The sequence below is a fragment of the Dromaius novaehollandiae genome, chromosome 10 (assembly GCF_036370855.1).
Source record: "Dromaius novaehollandiae isolate bDroNov1 chromosome 10, bDroNov1.hap1, whole genome shotgun sequence".
Classification (NCBI taxonomy): Eukaryota; Metazoa; Chordata; class Aves; order Casuariiformes; family Dromaiidae; genus Dromaius; species Dromaius novaehollandiae.
Genome location: NC_088107.1, coordinates 19,572,774 through 19,592,449, shown reverse-complemented (window position 1 = coordinate 19,592,449; position 19,676 = coordinate 19,572,774). Strand labels below are relative to the sequence as shown.

General features: G+C 41.5%; 1 protein-coding gene across 4 annotated transcripts in view; it reads left to right on the top strand.

The window, feature by feature from the left end:
• Nucleotides 1-19,676, top strand: part of RORA (RAR related orphan receptor A) — a 396,655-nt gene that overhangs the window by 364,328 nt on the left and 12,651 nt on the right. For 3 of the 4 annotated variants that reach the window (XM_064517502.1, XM_026113411.2, XM_064517504.1), the window contains 7 exons: nucleotides 973-1,058; nucleotides 8,885-9,026; nucleotides 10,712-11,107; nucleotides 14,346-14,467; nucleotides 16,483-16,615; nucleotides 17,269-17,376; nucleotides 18,956-19,066. In XM_064517502.1, coding sequence (XP_064373572.1) covers nucleotides 973-1,058; nucleotides 8,885-9,026; nucleotides 10,712-11,107; nucleotides 14,346-14,467; nucleotides 16,483-16,615; nucleotides 17,269-17,376; nucleotides 18,956-19,066 — 1,098 coding nt within the window. The remainder of the gene's footprint in view (nucleotides 1-972; nucleotides 1,059-8,884; nucleotides 9,027-10,711; nucleotides 11,108-14,345; nucleotides 14,468-16,482; nucleotides 16,616-17,268; nucleotides 17,377-18,955; nucleotides 19,067-19,676) is intronic. The other variant, XM_064517505.1, reaches the window with a different exon arrangement.

The following is a 19,676-nucleotide window of genomic DNA, read 5'->3' as shown; positions in this document are numbered from 1 at the left end:
TCACACATGCAAGTATACGAATGGGTACGTGTAAAACATGGACTACCGGTCTTTGATATTGTAAAGCATTGCCTCAGCATGGTCCTATCTGAAAAGAGACTTGGCTAGCAAAAGGACTGCAGCCACATACTCAGCTAGCAGCTGAAGAGGTATTCCTGAGCATACGGGCGTCCTTATTACATCCGTGTATGCAGGTGGGAAGGTGCTGTGATGTAGAGATGCATGCAGAGAGTTTTGTCACACAGTATACTGAATTAAATAGGTATATATTATATACCTGTGAAGTTCAATAAAAAAAAATCAGTGCTTTCATGGCACATATCTCTGTGGCATTTTCCAGAATCCATCTCCTTTGTTTTTTGTAAGCTGAATACAATACAGCTGTGTTTCCCTCATTCATTCTGTGGGAGCTAATGCACAAATATGTACTGATAATTCACTTACAATTTAGATACGTGGATCTTGGATTTCTTGTGTAAAAAAGTATTTACCGTGTTACACTCTTTCCTATTGGCCTGTCATGTGGACTGGATGGCATGATTGTGATTCGTCTGTTTAAGGTGTTACATTCATTTAGCTTGCATTTTTAGGCAGAGCAAACTTTAAAATGACCTTTTGTAATATCACAGGAGTAAGTTTGGAAGAAACCTTTTTTGGCGTCTTCTTAGCTCTTTGGCCAGAGTGTGAACTCTGCTATTCTTTTTGGCTTTGAAATGCTGATTCTAGCCTTCTTATGGGTTCTTAAACACCTTCTCCAATGACCCATTTTAATAACCCAAAAGCTATTATATAACGAGCAGCCATAATTTAGTCCAAAGCTCTAGGGGACCCTCGCAGTTCAGCAATGAATAGTTAATGCAGTATAATGTTTAGCAGGTTATTAGTTTTCACTGTACAAATGCTGATCAGGGAATGCTTTTATAAGGTGTTTAAAAGAAAATGTAATTAACTGGTTGTGTGCTTCTGTTGCAGCTCAAATTGAAATTATTCCATGCAAGATCTGTGGAGACAAATCATCAGGAATCCATTATGGTGTCATTACATGTGAAGGCTGCAAGGTAAGCGTCTAAAAAATTAAGTCTTAAAACATCTGCATTTGGCCTTTTGATAGTGATTCTTTTCCATCCTTTTTTTTTTTTTAAAAAAAAAGCAAATATTGCAGAGAAGTGAAATCAGTAGATTATGAAATCAATTGGCAATTCTAAAGTGCTGTCTTTATTTGGGTTTTAAATAGAGCATTTTTGTGACACTCCCCCCCTCCCCCCAAACTTTCAGGACAGGCTTTAGACATCATAGGACTTGCAGCAGTTGTGCTGTGTGCACCGTATACTGTCTCACGATGAATAAGCAGAAGAGGTATAGAAACCACTTACAGCATGTCCCAAAGAATCTGGTCTGTGGATTCACTTGAGAGGAAATCTGTGGCTTTCTCGATTCTCCCTCTCCATTTTTTGTTTTGTAAATTGCTAAGGAGCTGTGTTGAAATAAAGTGAGTACTCTCAGACTTTTCAATTTTCATTTGTAAACTGCTAGAGTTACACATCTGTTTTATTTAGAAGATATAGAAGGTATAGGTAGAGAAGGTATAGGTATAACTGTAGAAGATGTTGTTGCACAAATAGCACATTACTGGTGTTAAACCTGCTCGAGTCTTCCTGCGAGTAGTGCCTTTTCTTACAGTGTCTGTCGTTGCTCTGGAAAGTTCAGGCTTTGAATTTTTTTCTGGATTTGTACCTTCAGTAACTCTGGTGAGCAAGGATTACATTATGAGCATGAATATTTCGTTTAGTTTGTCTCTCACAACTGAGAATTAGATCAGACAGTGCTAACACTAGCCCAGGGTGTGCTGGGAAGCTAATCGCTCCTTTTTATCACTAGTACAGAATTACAGTGCTAGCTTGGGAATGACACGGTGTGCACATCTGTGCTGTAGCTTGTTGCTTTTCTCACGTAAGTGTGTGTTGCAATTCAGTGCTGATAGGTTTTCTACTACTGACTACACTTCAGAATTGAAGAAATTGTTTTTATTGTTGTTTTTAGTCTGCTCTCCTGGCATGCTTGGTAGTGCCTTCCATCTTCAAAAAGTAACTTCTTTGCCTTCATGTTCTCAAGATTTCCCTTGTGTTTTTCCGAAGAGGATTTTTGCATTTTCGTTCTCACATCCTCTCAGTCTCATGGAAGTATTGGTACAAAGGAAGCAAAAATGTGAGAATGATACAGGCCTGCTCCTCCTGCCCATTGTAACTCTGCTGTTGCTATGGAAAAATGCAAGAAATCCACTAAAAAAGCATTGATAATAAAGCAGTTGCTTTTTTCAGTTTTATGCAGTAACTGAACAACGTTTATCAAGCTCCATTTTTGTGAAGTGGCAGACATTAACACTGACAATTCTGCTCTACAGCTGTCTTATCAAAGAATATCAAGTTGTGCTCAAAGTCTGAGACCTCTTAACCCTTTAATGATCTGAGCCCGGTACACCTGAAAGACTGCCTCAAGATCCATGATGAACATCCTTGTCAAGAGACTGAGGCTAGGATAATGCCAAAGCTTGTCCACGCAGAAAACGGGGCTTTCTTCACGTGGCTTGCTGCAGCACAGGGACAGACTGCCAAAGCAAAGGAAAGCTGCCAGCTGTATTATCTTGTACTTCATCTTCATGCATTTCTTCTACCTTGCAGTCTCTTAAGTCTTATATGTGAGAAAAGCCCCCAAGAAAAGCAGTAGGATGGCTGCATACAGAAAGAAATAACAGACCGAACCATATTCACAGTCACATCAGTTAATACATAGCTAGGTAGGTACTTGGCCCTGCAGGTAAGAGACAGAAATATCCATTGAGAATTCCTCCATCAGACTGACTGGGCTTTGCTGGGAATAAACATAAATATGAATTATTAAGAGACAGATCCTTTTTGTACCTCCAGTAGTCAGAACAGCAGATGTTAGCCTGAGAGTGAGAAATGCATATGCAGTCCCCTGTGTTTCACAGCAAACAGTTTCCCTTTGAACCCTCTATAACGGCGTTCCCCAGAGACCGGTGTGAGCCTTGCTCTGCCCTGGGGAGTCGCCCAGACCGGGCAGTGGGTGCGCAAGGGCACGAGGGCTGGCAGGCGGGCCCGGGCGAGAGAAATTTAGGAGAGAAATAACTCTGACGTTCATATTTCTTTAATGCTAGAGCCCAGATGACGTGCAAGTAGTGACACATAGGGGAGCGCTAGTGGGGACAAGTCACAGGAAGAGATGATCGTGGCCTGGAGAGCATTTAAAATACCGTGCTGTAGCAGATGGATTTTGTTTGTGCTATGCTCTTCCACAGTAATATCAACAAAGTCTCACCCAACAGAACTATTTTGGCTGGTGGAAAAGCTGGCATAACTTGGCTTCTCCAAATGAGCCAGGTGTGTGTTGGTATGTTTTTTTTCCCCTGAAGTACGTTTCCCAGCTTTTCTGTGGCTATGATCCCTGCAGGTTTGAGCATGCTTGCCGCGCTCTTCGTGTTATGCTAAACCTTCCTTTGTAAAAAGTACTTCCAGTTTTTCTCGCTGTGAAGACCTAGTTCCCAGTCCTGCACTCAGATTCACGGGCTAGTGGCTCGCACAACACAAAGTCCCCGGGAGGTGAGTCGGGGTCTGCGCAGACGCTGCCGGCCCAGCCGTGTGCGTCCGGCAGCAGGATCGGGGCCTCGTCACCAGGAGGGAGCAGCTGGGCCGCGGCCACCCGGCGCGGGCTGGCAGCAGTGAGCTGCGGGCAGCGCCAGCAGCAGCCAAGGCTGGTGCTTGCCGTTTCTCACTCCAGCTTAGTATGAGCTTTAACAGTACTTAATGCTAACTTAAATGTTACTGTTTAGATACTAATAGCCACTGGAAACATCATTTATTTACAACCTAAAGTGAAGCAAATCTGTATCACAGATGTAATCATGGAAAAATTATGGTCAAACTGATATTTGCTGATTTTATTGCCCTGCTACAGTATTCTGATCCTTATATTTCATACAGTTTAGTGAAGCTTTCTGACCAGTTTTTATTGCTATATTGTATTTTGCATGCAAGAATTGAAGACATCTAGTAGAGCCAATTAGTCTTTCTTGAGAAGCTTTCGTTTCCTACGTTGTTATGATGTTAGTGGCTTTTTTAATGTAGAAACTTAGATTTGTATCTTGCACAAACAACACTGAGCACTTCCAACCCATCAACTGATTTATCTGAATTTGAATTTCTCTTTAAGAAAAATAAGAATTAACCTCCCTCCCCTTTTTTCACCTACCCAAAAATAAAGTTTATAGCTGAGCACTTTTTAATACTTTATCTAAGAGGGGGTTTATGGCTTATTTTAAATTAAATGCCTTTAAAACGATACTTTTTCTCTATCTGACTGTTGCTGACATCCAGTATACAACATATGATGGAGGAGAAGGGAAGATGAGGTTAGTCCATTAAGACTTTCACTCAGAAGCAGGGTTGAAGAATGACACAAACACTGTAGTAGGACTCAGAAGTAAAGTTATGCTTATGTTTAAAATCAGAAATAAATTCAATGCTACTGTCTGTATGGAGGAGTTCTTTAGCCAGTGGTTGTGGATGCCACTAAAAACCTGTTGCTCCATACTAGGGATCATGGTGGGAAAGCAGATCAATGTGTACACATCCGTCCTGCTTCCTCGGAGCCAAGTGTTCAGTTCCCTCCCCGAATGGGGGGCCCTTCTCTAAAATCTGCTAGACAGATTGTTGTTTCTTTTTTAACTGAGATGTCAACTCCAGCTTTGGCTCTACAAGGAGAAATTATTGTCAGAAAATCCCTGAATGCTTCGTAAGGACATACAGCAAAGCATTTAGTTCGAAATCCAGGTTTCTGTTACTGAACTATGTCATTAAACTTACAGATGTAGCTATCTGCTTTTGCTGTCAGCGGTGTCAGTTCATGCCCAGTTGCCTCACAAATGTACCAGTACGACCACTCTCTTTTCTTCAACGTATGGAGCTTGTCCCATAAAACCATTCGTGCAGGATATTTCTGGGCATTTCTTGTATTTGAGAGGTTTATAGGCAGCGGCTGCTCCGTCTCCTGGGCCTTTTAGGGGTGGAGATTGTCCTGTTGTTGTGAACGCGAGGGGCAGGGCTCGTCTGTCCCTCAGAAGACCGTACTTGGGATCGTCGTTTCCTGTCTTGCATTGCTTTTTAAATTTAGACTGTGTGTACATCCACTTGGTTTGTTAATCTTTCATTACTTTTTAGTTAATTCCGAGTGTCACGTTGGCTCTGCGGACATTTACCTCCAATTCATGTCTCTGAAGCTTTTTTTTTTTTTTAATTATTTTCTGGCTAACCAATTTTAAGCAACACATGATAGAAAAGAGATGAGCCATATTACAGGAACGACTAGGAAGGAGCCTTGTAAAACCTGGTAAACACACTGTAAACCTCTCTCCTGTGTTTATTGCATATGTAAAACACCAGGGGTTTTGCATGTTTCTGTGGCGCTACACCTTTGTCATCAAATACTTTATTAACAAAGTTTATTAACAAATATTGCCCCAGCGCTCTTCTCCCGGTAAAACTAAAATGTGCTCGTCGCATAAAAGGGCTAAGAATCTGATCTGAATGCTTTAATTTCTTACATGTGACTGTGTATTTTTCTGATGTTCCTTTGAAGAAAATCTGAGAGAGTTTGGTTTAGAAAAAAGCAGAAGAATGAGGCCCCCAACTAATCGTTCATTGCTGAGAATATTGCAAAACTTAATGATACGTGGAAGTCTTTAAGCATTAGCCATAAATCAGGGGATTATGAATCAGGCTTTGTTGTCACAGGCGTGTGTACAGTCATGCCAAAGCGGCTGCCATTAGGATGCAGCGAGGCAGCTGTCAGCTGTTTTCTTGTAATTAAACAGCCAGTGAGCAGCTAATTAAGACATATGTGTATACAGGAGTGGAAGTGGGTATGTTAATGAACTGTAGGAATCAATTCATTAAATGGAAATTTGTCAAAAGCCCAAGGAGGAGATGAGCGTTGGAGGCGGTGCCTCCCCGGCGAGGGCGCCCGCGCGGCGGGACCGGGGCGCAGCCGTGGCCGTGGCCGGGGCCAGGGCCGGCCCTTCCGCAGAGCGGCCGCCGGAGCTGCGCGCAGCCTTCGTGAAAACTGCTGCTTGCGTTCCACAGTTCTTTTTTAGCAAGTTACTCAAACTGACTAGCAGATAAAAAGCTCTTGTGCCCTTTTTTCCCAAACCTGATCTTTTGGCAGCGTGTGAGAACCTGGATGTTAGGAGTTGCACCGCAGAGGTGGAGCCAGGGCCTGTGATCTGCTCCTCTCTCCGGGCACGTGTTGGCACACCTGCGCGCCACGGAGACCGGCAGAGCTCTGCGAGGCTCGTCCAAGCGGGCTGGCTCCGGACGCTGCCCTCGCGGCGCGGCCGGGCTCCCCGCGACCGCACGCGTTGCCCGCGTGCGCTCCGCGGCCGGAGACCTTGGCCGCAGCCTGCCCCGGCCGGAGCCCCGTAGCCGCGCTGCTTGGGCGCGGGGGTGGTTTGGTGCGTGGGTTAGCTGCGCGGGCCAGGCCGCCGGTGGCCCCCGCCGCCACCCTGTGACCGCAGCGCGGTGACACGAGCGCGCGTGGCCGTGCGGGGGTGCGCGGTGCCGGCACCCCCACCGCCGTCCCGCCGGAAAAGTGGTGGTTAGCTCCGCGCCTCCGGCAAGAGGGAGGAAAGAGCACAGCAGAACATAGTCTCTCTTCTCCTCCTAGTAAAAAAAACCCTAGTAAGAAATGACATTTACTTACAAAAGACTCCTGTAATAGGAGTTTCCCACGTGCCTTTGTAATGGCATGAGAGACTGAGGGCAACCAGACGGTTAGAAAGCTCATAAATAAATTACAACAATATAGAAGAATTTTGTGTTTAAAAAGATTTCATCACCCATTCGTTCTCAGATCTTAGATATGAGTATTTCTGAGCTGTAGACAAGTTCAGGTTCATTTCTAAAATTTGAGGCTTGGCTTTTTTTCCATGTGCTTTAACTGCTGCTGCTGCTGCTCTCATCGTGCCCGCATCACGCTGTAGTTTGTTTCTGAAAGCACTCCGCCACAGCTCTCCCTTTGGGAAGCGCGAGGGCTTTTAAAGGCCCTGGCTGTAGGCAGTTCTGCTCTATTGAAAATTTAGCTTCAAGCTGTAACTTAGCTGATATATTGTACGCTAAAATGTGTTGAGCAGCTGTGTCTCTAGGGAAAATCTGGAAAAAGCAAAAAGCCCAGTAGTTTCTCCGTTAGAATACTAAAAATAAGCCTCCTCTTGACAAGAATATTCCTAATAAAGAGCAATATGCCTAATTGGCACTATAGGCATCTAGCACAAGATAGGGTCCTAGCTGGAGGAAACGGTATAGACTGCTGAGCTCCTGGGCCAGGCTCATTTTGGCTGTTGCTCAAGCTGACTTTCAGGATCCCCGTGCTGGCAGAAGACGCCGGCCCTGCGTGCGCGCCCGCGTTGCGGTGGGACCTTCCCCGGAGGCGCCAGCCGAGCAGCGCGTCGAGCCCTCTGCTTGCCCCAGCGCTGGCCCCCGCAGGGCCCCTTCCTTGGGGTGAAATACGCTCCGTCCAAACTCAGTATATGCCAGACTTTCAGTCCCATCCCCCTGTTGACAAACACTAAAAAATAGTTGAAATTAATCCTGTAGAAACAAAGATCAAAATAAAAGAGAAAAGAAACAGTGTGCAGGTGAAGAGGATTAAAGAAAGGCGTTTCGGTTTCCCTGGTGGTTATACTCCGTGTTTCCCCACTACGGCTGTAACGAAGGGGCAGTAGCTGCCGACGGCTGGTGCCCTCCTCCCGAGACGGTGCACGTGGCCTTGTCCCGGGGCGGTTTGGTGGCGCTTTGGGCGGCAGGAGGCTTGCGAGGACGGACGTCCCCTGCTTGTCACGCAGCAGCTCCTGCTGTTGTGTCAGCGAGCGCCTGGACGGAGGGTGCGTGTGCCAAGGCGCTCCGGAGCGCGGCCTTCGAATACATAAAAAATTGGTAAAAGTCCAGCTTTAATTAAAGAGTGCTCAGCCTTTCTGAGGAAGTATTTTCTTTGCAACACTGTTAATTAATCCATTATGTGGCAGCATAAAACTAAAATACTATGTTCAGTGCTCGCAAATGCCTCTTTAGCATGACTCTGTCTTCGCAGCGTCCCTGTGAAGTTGGTGTAGGCACGCAGCAGCCTGGGCTCGGCCGAGAAGATGAAATGAACTTCAAAGCAAGCAGCTGGCCTCGTGGTTAATAAACTGCCCCACGCTCGTGGAGAGAACTGAGTTGTGACTGCTGCATCACCTTCCAGAGTCGCTTCCTTTGCGGACAGGACTCCCCACTGCTGCCGACTCGGAAAAGAGAAAAATAAATAAATGAATGAAATGTTTGACCTTCCCCTCCCTAATAATCGCAACCGGGTTGAACAAAAGCTCGGCTGTCGGCATCAGACCTTTTCCTCCCCTCCCATAAGGAACGTTGCCCTCTGTAGAGGGGCTGCCGAGCCCCTGCTCCGTGCGCGGGGAGGCGCAGGCGGCCGCCCCGACCGTGCTGACCCCGCAAGGACAAGGAAATCGGGGGAATCTAGGTTTCTAATTATCTCCTTTGGAAAGACTCAGTATACAGAGTTACTGTATATAATACAGGATCTGTAAAATCAGAGAAAAAATGCGTAATTCCTTTGTGTGTTGTAACACTTTTTTATGAATTGTTTTCTACGAGTTACTGCTCTTTATTTGTTTCCAAGAGGAAAAAAAATTACTTAACTTCCTTTAGTTGCTTATGCTGTACTTGAAGTTCATTTTCTATTCAGCATGTTGCCTTTCAGAGTCTTTCTTCACTCCATCAATTAAAAGCTTCTTGACTTATATTTTGCAATTCTACCCCAGGGCTTTTTCAGGAGGAGTCAGCAAAGCAATGCTACCTACTCCTGTCCTCGTCAGAAGAACTGCTTGATTGACCGAACTAGTAGAAACCGCTGCCAACACTGTCGATTACAGAAATGCCTTGCTGTGGGGATGTCTCGAGACGGTGAGCTCTGCTACCCCTCGTTTCGTTGCACAAAGTAAAATAATATTTAGTGTGCTGCGTGCTCAACTGAAACAACACAGCATTTAAAAGTTATTGTGCATCAAGCCGACAGTTGAGATCACTGAGTAGCTTTTGTATGTTGTATTACACATTTACATAAATATATATAAATCAGGACAAGTAGATGAGTTCTTGATATTTTTCCACTCACCTACTGTAGTCCTCAGTGAAGAGCTTTGCTTCTAGTCACTTCTTGAAGATGCAGTTTTTAGTCTAATGTTAGTACTTTCTCTATGTGTTCATTCCAACTTGAATGACTTAGTGTAGTTGCAGGTAAGTCTGATTGCCATATTGGTACAGATCAGAATTATTTTACAATATATGTATAGAAATCAAATGTGAGTATAATGAATAATGGAAAAACTACAAAGAGAAAACGATGCAGTGTTTTCTTAAACCCCTGTGCTTTTTTTTTTAAGAAAAGATCCTGAAGAAAATGTTTTCCAGTGCTGTTAATGTTAAGCTCAAAATTACACCTAGTATAATGATGCAAATCTACCTCGCTGTAAAATGGAAGCTTATATAACACAATTAGAACTGGATTTGTAGCTGATATTTGCACACCTCCATAGATTTAATGAAGCTGCCATCACTTACCCAAGATCTGACTCAGTCTTTTCCCCTGCAGTAGTGACAGCAACATTACATGTTCTGCAATACATATGCATTACTCTATGCACATGAAGCCTGTTTAAGAAGGAGACAGTTTTCAGATTACATTTACTCCTTAAATTACATTGTCGTATTTTTTTTTTATTGGGCGTGAAACTAAAATCTTGAAATAGTTGATCATGTAATGACCAGTTCCTCTGAAGTGTTTGCTTTCCTATAGAAAAGTACAGGTTGGTAGTCATCCTCCTAAACTACAAAGCTTTTGGAGCTGACAGAGGTCCCAAAAATCACATACCATGTGCTTAGGAATTCACTGCATATGCCGTACCAGTTGCTTCTGGCTTACACTTAATGTATAAGTTTTTGAAGTTACATTTTTTAAAGTATTAATAATTTTGGGGGTGTATATATATATATTTTTTTTCAATAACTTACTTGGTAAACATTTTAGCCCACAGAAATGTTTACTTGTCACGATAAGCTGCACTGAAAGCAGTTTCTGTGGTTTTCCCCATGTGCTTTGGTCCTAATATCAATAACGCTTGCTTTTGATCCTTTTTGAGATAGACCCTATATGTTTATACCTAACTGTATGTTCACTTTGTAGTACGGATATACAACTAGTAGGAATTGGGCTGTTCATCTCAGACCAGCATATTATTTTTTAACTGTCATCCAGTAATCATTTTGTATGTGGGATTTGAATGCTTAAGAGATATATCTGTCAACTTTGGTGGATATATAAGAGAAGATGTTTTAGGTACAGAAGTGGAAAGCTAATGAATCAAGCTAAAACAATAACATGTAGTGTAGATAGGTTGTTAAAACTGTCTTAAAGAGTAGATGCTGGAGAGTTCAGTTACATGTGACTGACAGATGTGATTTTTAGGTCTGCTCATCTTGCTTTTTTAGCTTTTATACTGTGTCCTTCGCTGTAGTATTTAAAGACCCAAGACAATTACAGTGCAGTAGCAGTTTATAGAAATGAAACGTATTGTGTGTCTGTATTTCAGCTGTAAAGTTTGGTCGAATGTCAAAAAAGCAGAGGGACAGCTTGTACGCGGAGGTGCAGAAGCATCGAATGCAGCAGCAGCAGCGAGACCACCAGCAGCAGCCAGGAGAGGCAGAACCACTAACGCCAACATACAATATCACCACCAATGGGTTAACAGAGCTCCACGACGACCTCAGTAATTACATTGATGGGCATACCCCTGAAGGTAGCAAAGCAGACTCTGCAGTTAGCAGCTTCTACTTAGACATACAGCCTTCTCCAGATCAGTCGGGTCTTGATATTAATGGAATCAAACCAGAACCAATATGTGACTACACACCAGCATCGGGCTTCTTCCCTTATTGTTCTTTTACAAATGGGGAGACCTCTCCAACTGTGTCCATGGCAGAATTAGGTAATGAGAGAGAAAAGCTTCCATTGTAACTGTCTTAATAGTACCCTTTGGATTAAATTGACACATTTAGGCAGGCGATAGCGCAAACGCTGTGTCAGTATAGCTGTTAGCACGTCCAGGCATCCTTCTGTGAAGTGCGTGATACCCTAATGGTGGTACATGGTGAACCTTACAGAACTGAGCTAAAAATCCCAGGAGCTTGCAGTTAATCAGATCTAGTAGTATTGCCCTTGTGTTAAATCTTTATAATAGAACCCTCTGAATACTGCTTAACGAGCTAATTTTCAGTGCTGAGCAAGCATACAAAATATTTCTTCATTTGCAGATTATTTTTTAATGTTTTATCATTGTTTTCATTAGCTGTACTCTATTTTCTAACATAAAGTGATGAAACTGATTTTCTTCTGCTCTTTACCTGTACCTGGGAAAATGGAAACCAAAACATCCATCTGTTTTGGGGGTGGTTCTCCTCTCCGCTGGTCGAGGAGGAGAATTTTGCCCCGGATACTTTGGAAAATTTTTGAATGTAGCAAATTCTGATAATTTCCCTAAGATCCTTATAACGCCCACCATAGTTAGCACGTCTGAGTTTGCACTGTTTCCTGAACGATGACGCCAGGGCTGAAGTCCACAACAGTGACTTTTGTTGACATCCATGGCTTGAGTTAGACCGTGCTGTGTGAATCGCTTATAAGCAAACTGGAATAGGACATTAGAGAAGTGACTTTAAGATTCTGCAACTTATTTAAGCAGTCAGGAGTTTAAAACATCAATTTTGCTCGCTTAGGTAACATTTTTGCTAATTATTCCATTGTGAAAACAACCTAAAAATAGTTTGAAAAATCAGATATTCCAAGTTAAATTTTTTTAATTAGAGGCTAATGTGTGATAAGAAATTTTGCTAGTCTTATTTTAGTTTATGTTCTTTTGAGAAATTTTGCAGAGAGGACGGGAAAAGAAGGCTTCCTTTTTAATGTCCTCATGTTGCAGAATACAGTTCTCTGCAATAGAATTTGTTGTGACAACCGAAATATTGTGTCTGGCTTGAGTTCAAATAACTTCAGTTACAGATGAGTAGAAATGAGAAGAAAAAATGAGGATAAAGGCTCTGCTAGAAACTTTGTCTCAATCAAATCGTTGTTAATGTTTCCATGGGAGCTATTGATAGATCTAAACTAAACTCGGAGAAAAAAGAAGGGCCTTTTTCTTCCTAGGCCAGGTGTTGAGTTTGGAGCACTGGCATAAAGTAAGTTTGTCGTGTTACTTACCTTTATTTACACAGTGCTTGCCTTAAAGCCCTATGGAACGTGTGTTGGGTGCCCAGCGCGGACGTTGCCAAACAATGTTTGAAGAATGTTTGACTTCCAGACTGAGCTTCCAATTTAGGAGGTGTGGTTGTTCAATGAAAGTATTTAGGTGTGTGCTTAAATATGGTCCAGAGCTGAGGCCTGGGTTTGTGAATACCGTGGTCATATTTCACCCTCTGTATCCTCTAAGGGCACGGGTCTAAGGCTGTCAGATGCTGCTAGGGAGAGCAAAAGTTGTTTTTAAATACGTGCTTGTAAACAAATTGCTCTGAAATACATGAAAGCTGTGGTGACAACAAAAATATTAACTACTTTGTGTCTGACACTGTTGATTGTCTAGGTGGCACATATAATCTGATTTTACTTAAGTATCCTGTATCTTAAAGACTTTTCAGGTAGTATCTTGAATCAAACTATTAGTGCAGTAACTGTGGTAGTGAGCAGATGGATCGGTCCAGCAGTTGGGTTTGTCAAGAGTTGGGTTTATTTGTGCCTGAACAAGGCAAGTTTCCCAGGAGGGCTGACCCCAGGCTCCGGCAGGATGCCCCGGGGTGTGAGTGGTGAGCGGGCGCGCTCCCGCCGAGCCTCCCCTGCCCGCGGTGGCCTGAGCGGCGAGAGCAGCTCGTGCGGAGCGCGGAGCGTGGGGCCGGGCCGGCCGGCCGGCCTCCGCCTGGGCAGGGGCAGCCAAGGCTTTGGAGCCCCGAGGAGGGTTTGCAAAAGTAGAAGTCGTAGATGTCTGAGTGCTCGTCATGTCTTTCAAAGTGTCTCTAAAAGTTCATGGAACTGAGTTTTACTAAGTTTATTAAGTTTTATTATTTATTAATTAAATATAAATGTGCCTGACAGGTCTTTTAAACAAGTGTAACAGCTGAAAATAGTCTATGTGAAGCTACTTTAAATCTGAGAAGAGAACCTGAGTCTTCAGTGTCTGAGTCTGCCTGAACCTGAGTCTTCAGATAATAATAATTATCTGGATTCTCTAATGAGTGTATTTTCCTAATACTTTTTCAATCATCTGATAGTAGGAAAAAAACCCACAACTTTTTTCCCCTCAAAGGAGCCAAGTGTCCTGCTGGGCAGAGCACTGGCTGGATTCTCAATATCTGCAGTTCTTTAGGAGGAAGCTTCTGTTGCATCGAATGCAAACAAATCTCGTGAAGCTTTACAGTCTGGCCGACAGCGCTGCCTGTTCGCTGCTCGCGAAACGTGGTGGCGTGTGTTCAGCAAAGCTCCCCCCGCCATTCTTGCACTCTAGCTTGAAGGGTCCATCGCCTCACGCACTGGTATTTTTCTCTATGGCTCTCATTAACAGCTTAATTCTCAGCCCAGGTTTTAAAACTGACTTTATCTCACTAAAAGCAGCAAGGCCACTTACTGAATTTGTGATAGGTTGCACACTCCCCTAGATTTCACTGACTTTTGCCTTCATTTTGCAAGTTTTCCCATCTCACATGCTTCCTTTGGTATCCACTTCAGTGTGAGAAAGAAGCTTGTCCCAAATATGTTTATTTATTCAGAAGTAAACCCCTGTTCACCCAAACATCACCCAAACAACTGAAAAGACTCTGCTTTGTGTGCCCGTATTAAAATCCAGGGATGGAGGTTTCTGAGGGCTGCAGCGCGAGAGGGCGAGGGAGGTGCGTGTGTGCAGAGTGCCCTCTAACGGGGCGCCGGCCCCGGGAGCCGGCCAGCTGCCTCGTCTCCTCGACCCTGTTAGCGATTTGCATTCCATTGGTTCATTTTTATGAAGCAAAATCCAAGGAGATCTGTAATTAAAGCATTTTTTCCCAACAGCGAAACCTTCCCACACAAAATTGCAACTGTATTGTGCTAGTTTTATCATGCCTAGAGGTATAGCTTTGTTCTATATATGTGTGTATGTATATGTATATTAAAAAAATAAAAATAACCACTTTTGGTCTTTCTCTTAGAACATCTTGCACAGAATATTTCCAAGTCACACATGGAAACTTGCCAATACTTGAGAGAGGAGCTACAGCAGATAACATGGCAGACTTTTCTGCAGGAAGAAATTGAGAACTACCAGAACAAGGTATAAAAGCGTGTCAAACTACAGCATGCTTTTTTTTTTTTTTTTTTTTTTGAGCATGGTATTTTAATAACACACTGCAAAATTCACTTTTTTCATTGCTTTACATGTACGATTAGAAATGTGTATTTATGTGTGTTTTCAAAAAATAAATAGTCATAGGCTAGAATCAAAGGCAGAAAGATGGTTAGGATATCCTTAGTGTTTGTAATTTTTATAGGTATATAAAAAGGTAGAGTCATACTCTTCAAATCTAATTCTCTGTGATTGATAAACAGGAAATAAGAAAGCCATAGAAAAGGTTTTCACTCGTAAATGGCTGGATAATGCTCCAGCATCATGAGATGCTTGATGCTCTTAGACCTGTGAGCTATTTACATTTCTGTGGACTAATCTGCAAACCTCCAATCACTGAAAAAACTCTTGAAACCACCAAATTGTAACTATAGGATTCTCTGCAGTTGACCTGTGAAACTTCAGTATGAGCACAGGTGGCCAGTTATGTCCTCTCTTGGTTGATATCAGATGATGTTAGCAAATAGCCTAGTATATAACACTGTACTTCTAATCCAACTATTTCTGACATGAATAAGATTCCCAAAATCCTGACTTAAAACCTGTATAATTTTAAGTAAAAAAAGTTTATTTTTACTATTTTATTTTTGTATCTGGAGTCTGTAGGGTTGAAAAATTCTATATATCAGGAAGCTGATCTTCCATAATCAGCTACTAAAATCTGGAAGTACATGATAAGCATTTAATGTTACACTTTTTTTTTCTTTTTAATAAAACTAGGAAATCTGGCATTGCTGTTAATGAAAGTGAGGCATGTATAGGAAGTTTACTGAATGAGCTCAAACCAAAGATTCTTTGGAAATAGATTTGTAGTTGAAGTCTGCTGCAGACTTCCATGAGGTTTTTAATTGGTTTTGTGTTTTGTGTGTTAATCAATTTTATAATTTACTTTTTGTTGGTGCACTTTGATGGAATTTATCTCACCTGACTGTATTCCTTTTAAAATTAGCCATATATGCTCTCTATATTGTCAAAGTAAAGAAGGAAGCAACTCAAGACAGTAGTTTAGCATTCTTATCTTGAATATCAGTCTTGGATGGCAATGTCTTACTCTGTTTCCATTCCAATCCAATAATAGAGAACCTGGACATGAGCAAGCCCATCAGCTGTTTCACATTTTGTAATTTTACATGGTTTCTTTTGTTTTGAAATTATAAACATAGAAGTGTGTCAGGTTTCCTGCTTCAGTGCCTGCCTGTAACCTTGATTCATTCTGCAATTGTTACTCAGTGTTTGAGTCTACCTGTAGCACGGTCAGCACAGTGCTGCCATAGCTCCAGCGGCTATTATAAGATTTAATCAGTATTTGTATTTCTATTATGCCTTCTATCCACAGACTACTTCCAAAACAACTGCTTTTTCAAAACTAACTTGGAAAGCGCTATTAAAGCACACTGTTTTTAAATACAATTTAAATTTCTACAAAAAATACTTAGCCTTTAAGAATAAAATTTTTGACTCTTTAGGTAGTGTGCCTTATTTATGGTACTTACAAGCTGATCTTCATATCTGTATGTCTTTGTATGTATCCTTATAAAGACCTGTGTGTTAAATAATTTACACTCAGTAGGAAAGAGAAGTTGACAGGAAGAATGTGATTATGCGTTGAGATCTTAGTCTGCTAGTGTGACTTGGTATTGCCTTTCGAGGCAGCAAGTAACACTCCCACTGAAATCATCAGAATCATTATACTTGGACATTTTTAGCTCATGAGACAAAATATTCCAACCTGGATCTCTCTGACGCCACTGAAGAAGCTTTAAATGTTTGTGTTTTCAGTCATCCACGTGAGGCTTTGTTTTTGAGGTTAATTCCCCTTGTCTTATTAGCAGGCTGTAGGCAGGTGTGTAGGAGGAAATTTGCTCTGCTTTGTTTTTCAGCTTACTTTTACTTTGTGAGAATGGGCTTTCCTAACCTTGATTAATAACTTTTCTCTCCAACAGCAAAGGGAGGTAATGTGGCAGTTATGTGCAGTCAAAATAACAGAAGCTATACAGTATGTAGTGGAATTTGCCAAACGCATTGATGGCTTTATGGAACTGTGTCAAAACGATCAAATTGTGCTTTTAAAAGCAGGTACGTTAGTGAATTTTAAGTTTTGTTTCTGTTAGTTTTGACTAAGGAAAGTGCAACCTGTATACAGTGATTGTGTACATATATATGCTGGATCTTTTAAAATAATATGAGAAAAAAATAACAAATTTTGTGCTGCTTTGTGTGAAGTAATATGCTTATATTAGTTATTCTGGGTAGAAAAGTTTGAGTCTGTATAAAATTTTCATTAGGAACAACGGGAGCAATGAGTGGGTAAACAGGGCAAACTTGGAACTCAAATTTAAAATTTGGCTTTGTAATAGTAAATAACATTTTAAGATAAAAATCTAGATTATTCTGTGCAACCTGTTGTAGAATTAATGCAGTTTACAAATACTGGACAAAGTCTTCAAAGCTTCGTGAACATAAATGCTCATTTCATTTCATTCAGATGAATTGCTTTGACTTCATAGAAGTTACTCTAACAAATAATAATTATTTATTAGCATTAACTAAAGTTACTAAAGAGGTCTTTGAGAATTATATTAATTTTACTCACAAATCAAACACACAAATCCTACTACCCTACTCGATCTGTACTGAATTGAGAGCATAGGACATTTATAAATCCTCACTGGCTCTTTGCAACTGAAGTCCCTACTTAAACAGCCAAACTTGCATTGTTTCTGTTTTAGGGTCCTTAGAGGTTGTGTTCATCAGAATGTGCCGTGCCTTTGACTCCCAGAACAACACAGTCTACTTTGATGGCAAGTATGCTAGCCCAGAGGTTTTCAAGTCCTTAGGTAAGAAATTTCAAGTGTTGTATTTTAAAACAACAGAATAAAAATAATAAGATGGAAAAGCTAGAGGACAGCTGCTTTGAAAAAAATTGACTAAAATATGCAAATAAAAAAAAGTTCAGAAGCTCAAAATGCTTACTTTGTAAACAACCATGCTGACTATGTTTGAGGCCAAGCTGATCTTGGGAGCTTAAATAGCTTAACTCCATACACTAAAGGACTCCTGGTGTTGGAAGTCAGCACTTCAGCACTTGCCTTTGGTCAGGGTAGAGCAGTTTGGATATGCTTGTCAAAAATAGAAGCCCAGATTTCATATCCAAAATAATGTTGTGTATATCCTGTTGGATGAGAAGGCAGGTTTTAAGCTAATTTTGGATATACTGATGTTACTGCTTTGAAGATGTTAATTTTGTTTTAAATTGTTTAATAATATTTAAAATGTAGTTATTTGCAGTTAAATTACTGTAAAGAGATCAATTTTTTATTAACCCACACTTTATCATTTTGAGGTGTTTCTCTGTATATTTGAGATGATTTCTGTGTATTTTTACTTATTTTAAGAGGATGCATTTAGTTGTGTTTAGGATTTGGTATATAACCTGTTGTGGAGGGCAGTGAAAAATGGCAGTGACAATATGGCAGTAAAGAATGCTGTACAATTACTGACGTGTACTCTGCCTTTTTAAAACACGGCAAAGTATAAAGTCTGAATGCAAATAATTCAGAGTGCAGTATCAGATGTGGGCTTCTACCCAGCTTCTAATGCAGCATGTCTTCATCTTTTTCCAACTAGGCCCAGAAATTTAAGTTGTGTTGGGGGCTGGGATCTACAGAGGAGAGCCCTATTCCAGCACGTTGCAGTCCCCTCCAAAGCAGGGCTCTGCTTTTGCAAATTAGGAGAAGCATGTGTAGAAGCAGTAGTGGCCTCATTTACACCTGGCTGACCAAGAGCCTGGATGAATACGAAAGAAGACAGAGTTCTCTATCCACACAAAAAGCTTTCAGACCTTGGCGTCTCCTTTTGCTCCTGCATGTACCTGGTGTGCCTCTCTCCCTCCTCCCTCTTCTGTGTGCTCAGTACTCTTAAAAATCAGCACTTTACCAGTACACGTTTCAAACACCCAGCCTCCAGTGACAAGAGAAAGTTTCATTTAGAACAACAACAAAGCTAAACCAACGTTGAGTTTTCTAGCCAAGTCATATAAAGATCAAATCTACATAAAGTGTTCGGAAATTTGTGGAAAATATAGCCATACTTTATTTCTACAGAAGAGTTCTGAGTTTGGAAATGGACTGGTTTTTATCCATATTTACCCAAAAAGAACAGAATCTGGGGAAAATAGTGTGTAAAAAATCAAAAAATTTGGCTGCCGGGGTATGGAGATTGGGGACTTGTGGGACTGGAGTAACAGCCTCTGCTATGAGGGAGATCTCACTGCCATTACTCAGTGATCCTTTAAGGAGAAAAGCATTCACCTACAAAGTGCTCTACATCCATCTTTCACCTCCGTCAGAATAAATAAATTATTCAGTAGCTTTGAAGTAGTTTTAAACAATTTGGCATGTACCTTCTTTTTGGCAGGTTGTGAAGACTTCATCAGTTTTGTGTTTGAATTTGGAAAAAGTTTATGTTCTATGCACCTGACAGAAGATGAGATAGCTTTGTTTTCTGCATTTGTTTTAATGTCTGCAGGTAAGAGATAAAGTATTGCTCTAGGTTTATTTGGTAGAGGTTATTTTTATTTTGAAGTCATTTTCAATGAAAATGCTAAGACTACCAGTGTGAAATGTTGAGTGCCTCCTTCCTAACCAATATTTTTATTTTATTTTAATATATATGTTACAACTATGAATTTAGAAATAAATCTGCTGAAATTGTAAATCTGAATCTAAGCCCATGTTTTCCAGTTTTTCTCCTTGTTGAGAACACTGCTTGTTTGGACAAGCTGAAAAAAGTGTCAGTGAGACCGCTAGGTCAAGCTAAGGAAGACAGGCAGAAGGCAGCCACTGAATTTATAGTCGACTTTCGACTGTGTGGGCTTGCAGCTGTAGCAGAGCATCTCAAGCACAACGCTCCCCGTGTGATGAGCGCTTCCAGTGGCAGCTCAGGTCTGTTAAGCAGGGCAGCCATTTTGGTGTGCTACAAAGGCGCCAAGGCAGCTGTGTACCAGGCTAGCTTAGATGTCTTCACATCACCATCCCAAAACTGAATGCCCTGGAAAGTACAGTGCAGGCACATAAGTGGCTCCCAAGAGCCAGTCTGGGTCCAGTATATCCACTGATAAAATAACTTAGTAATGTCA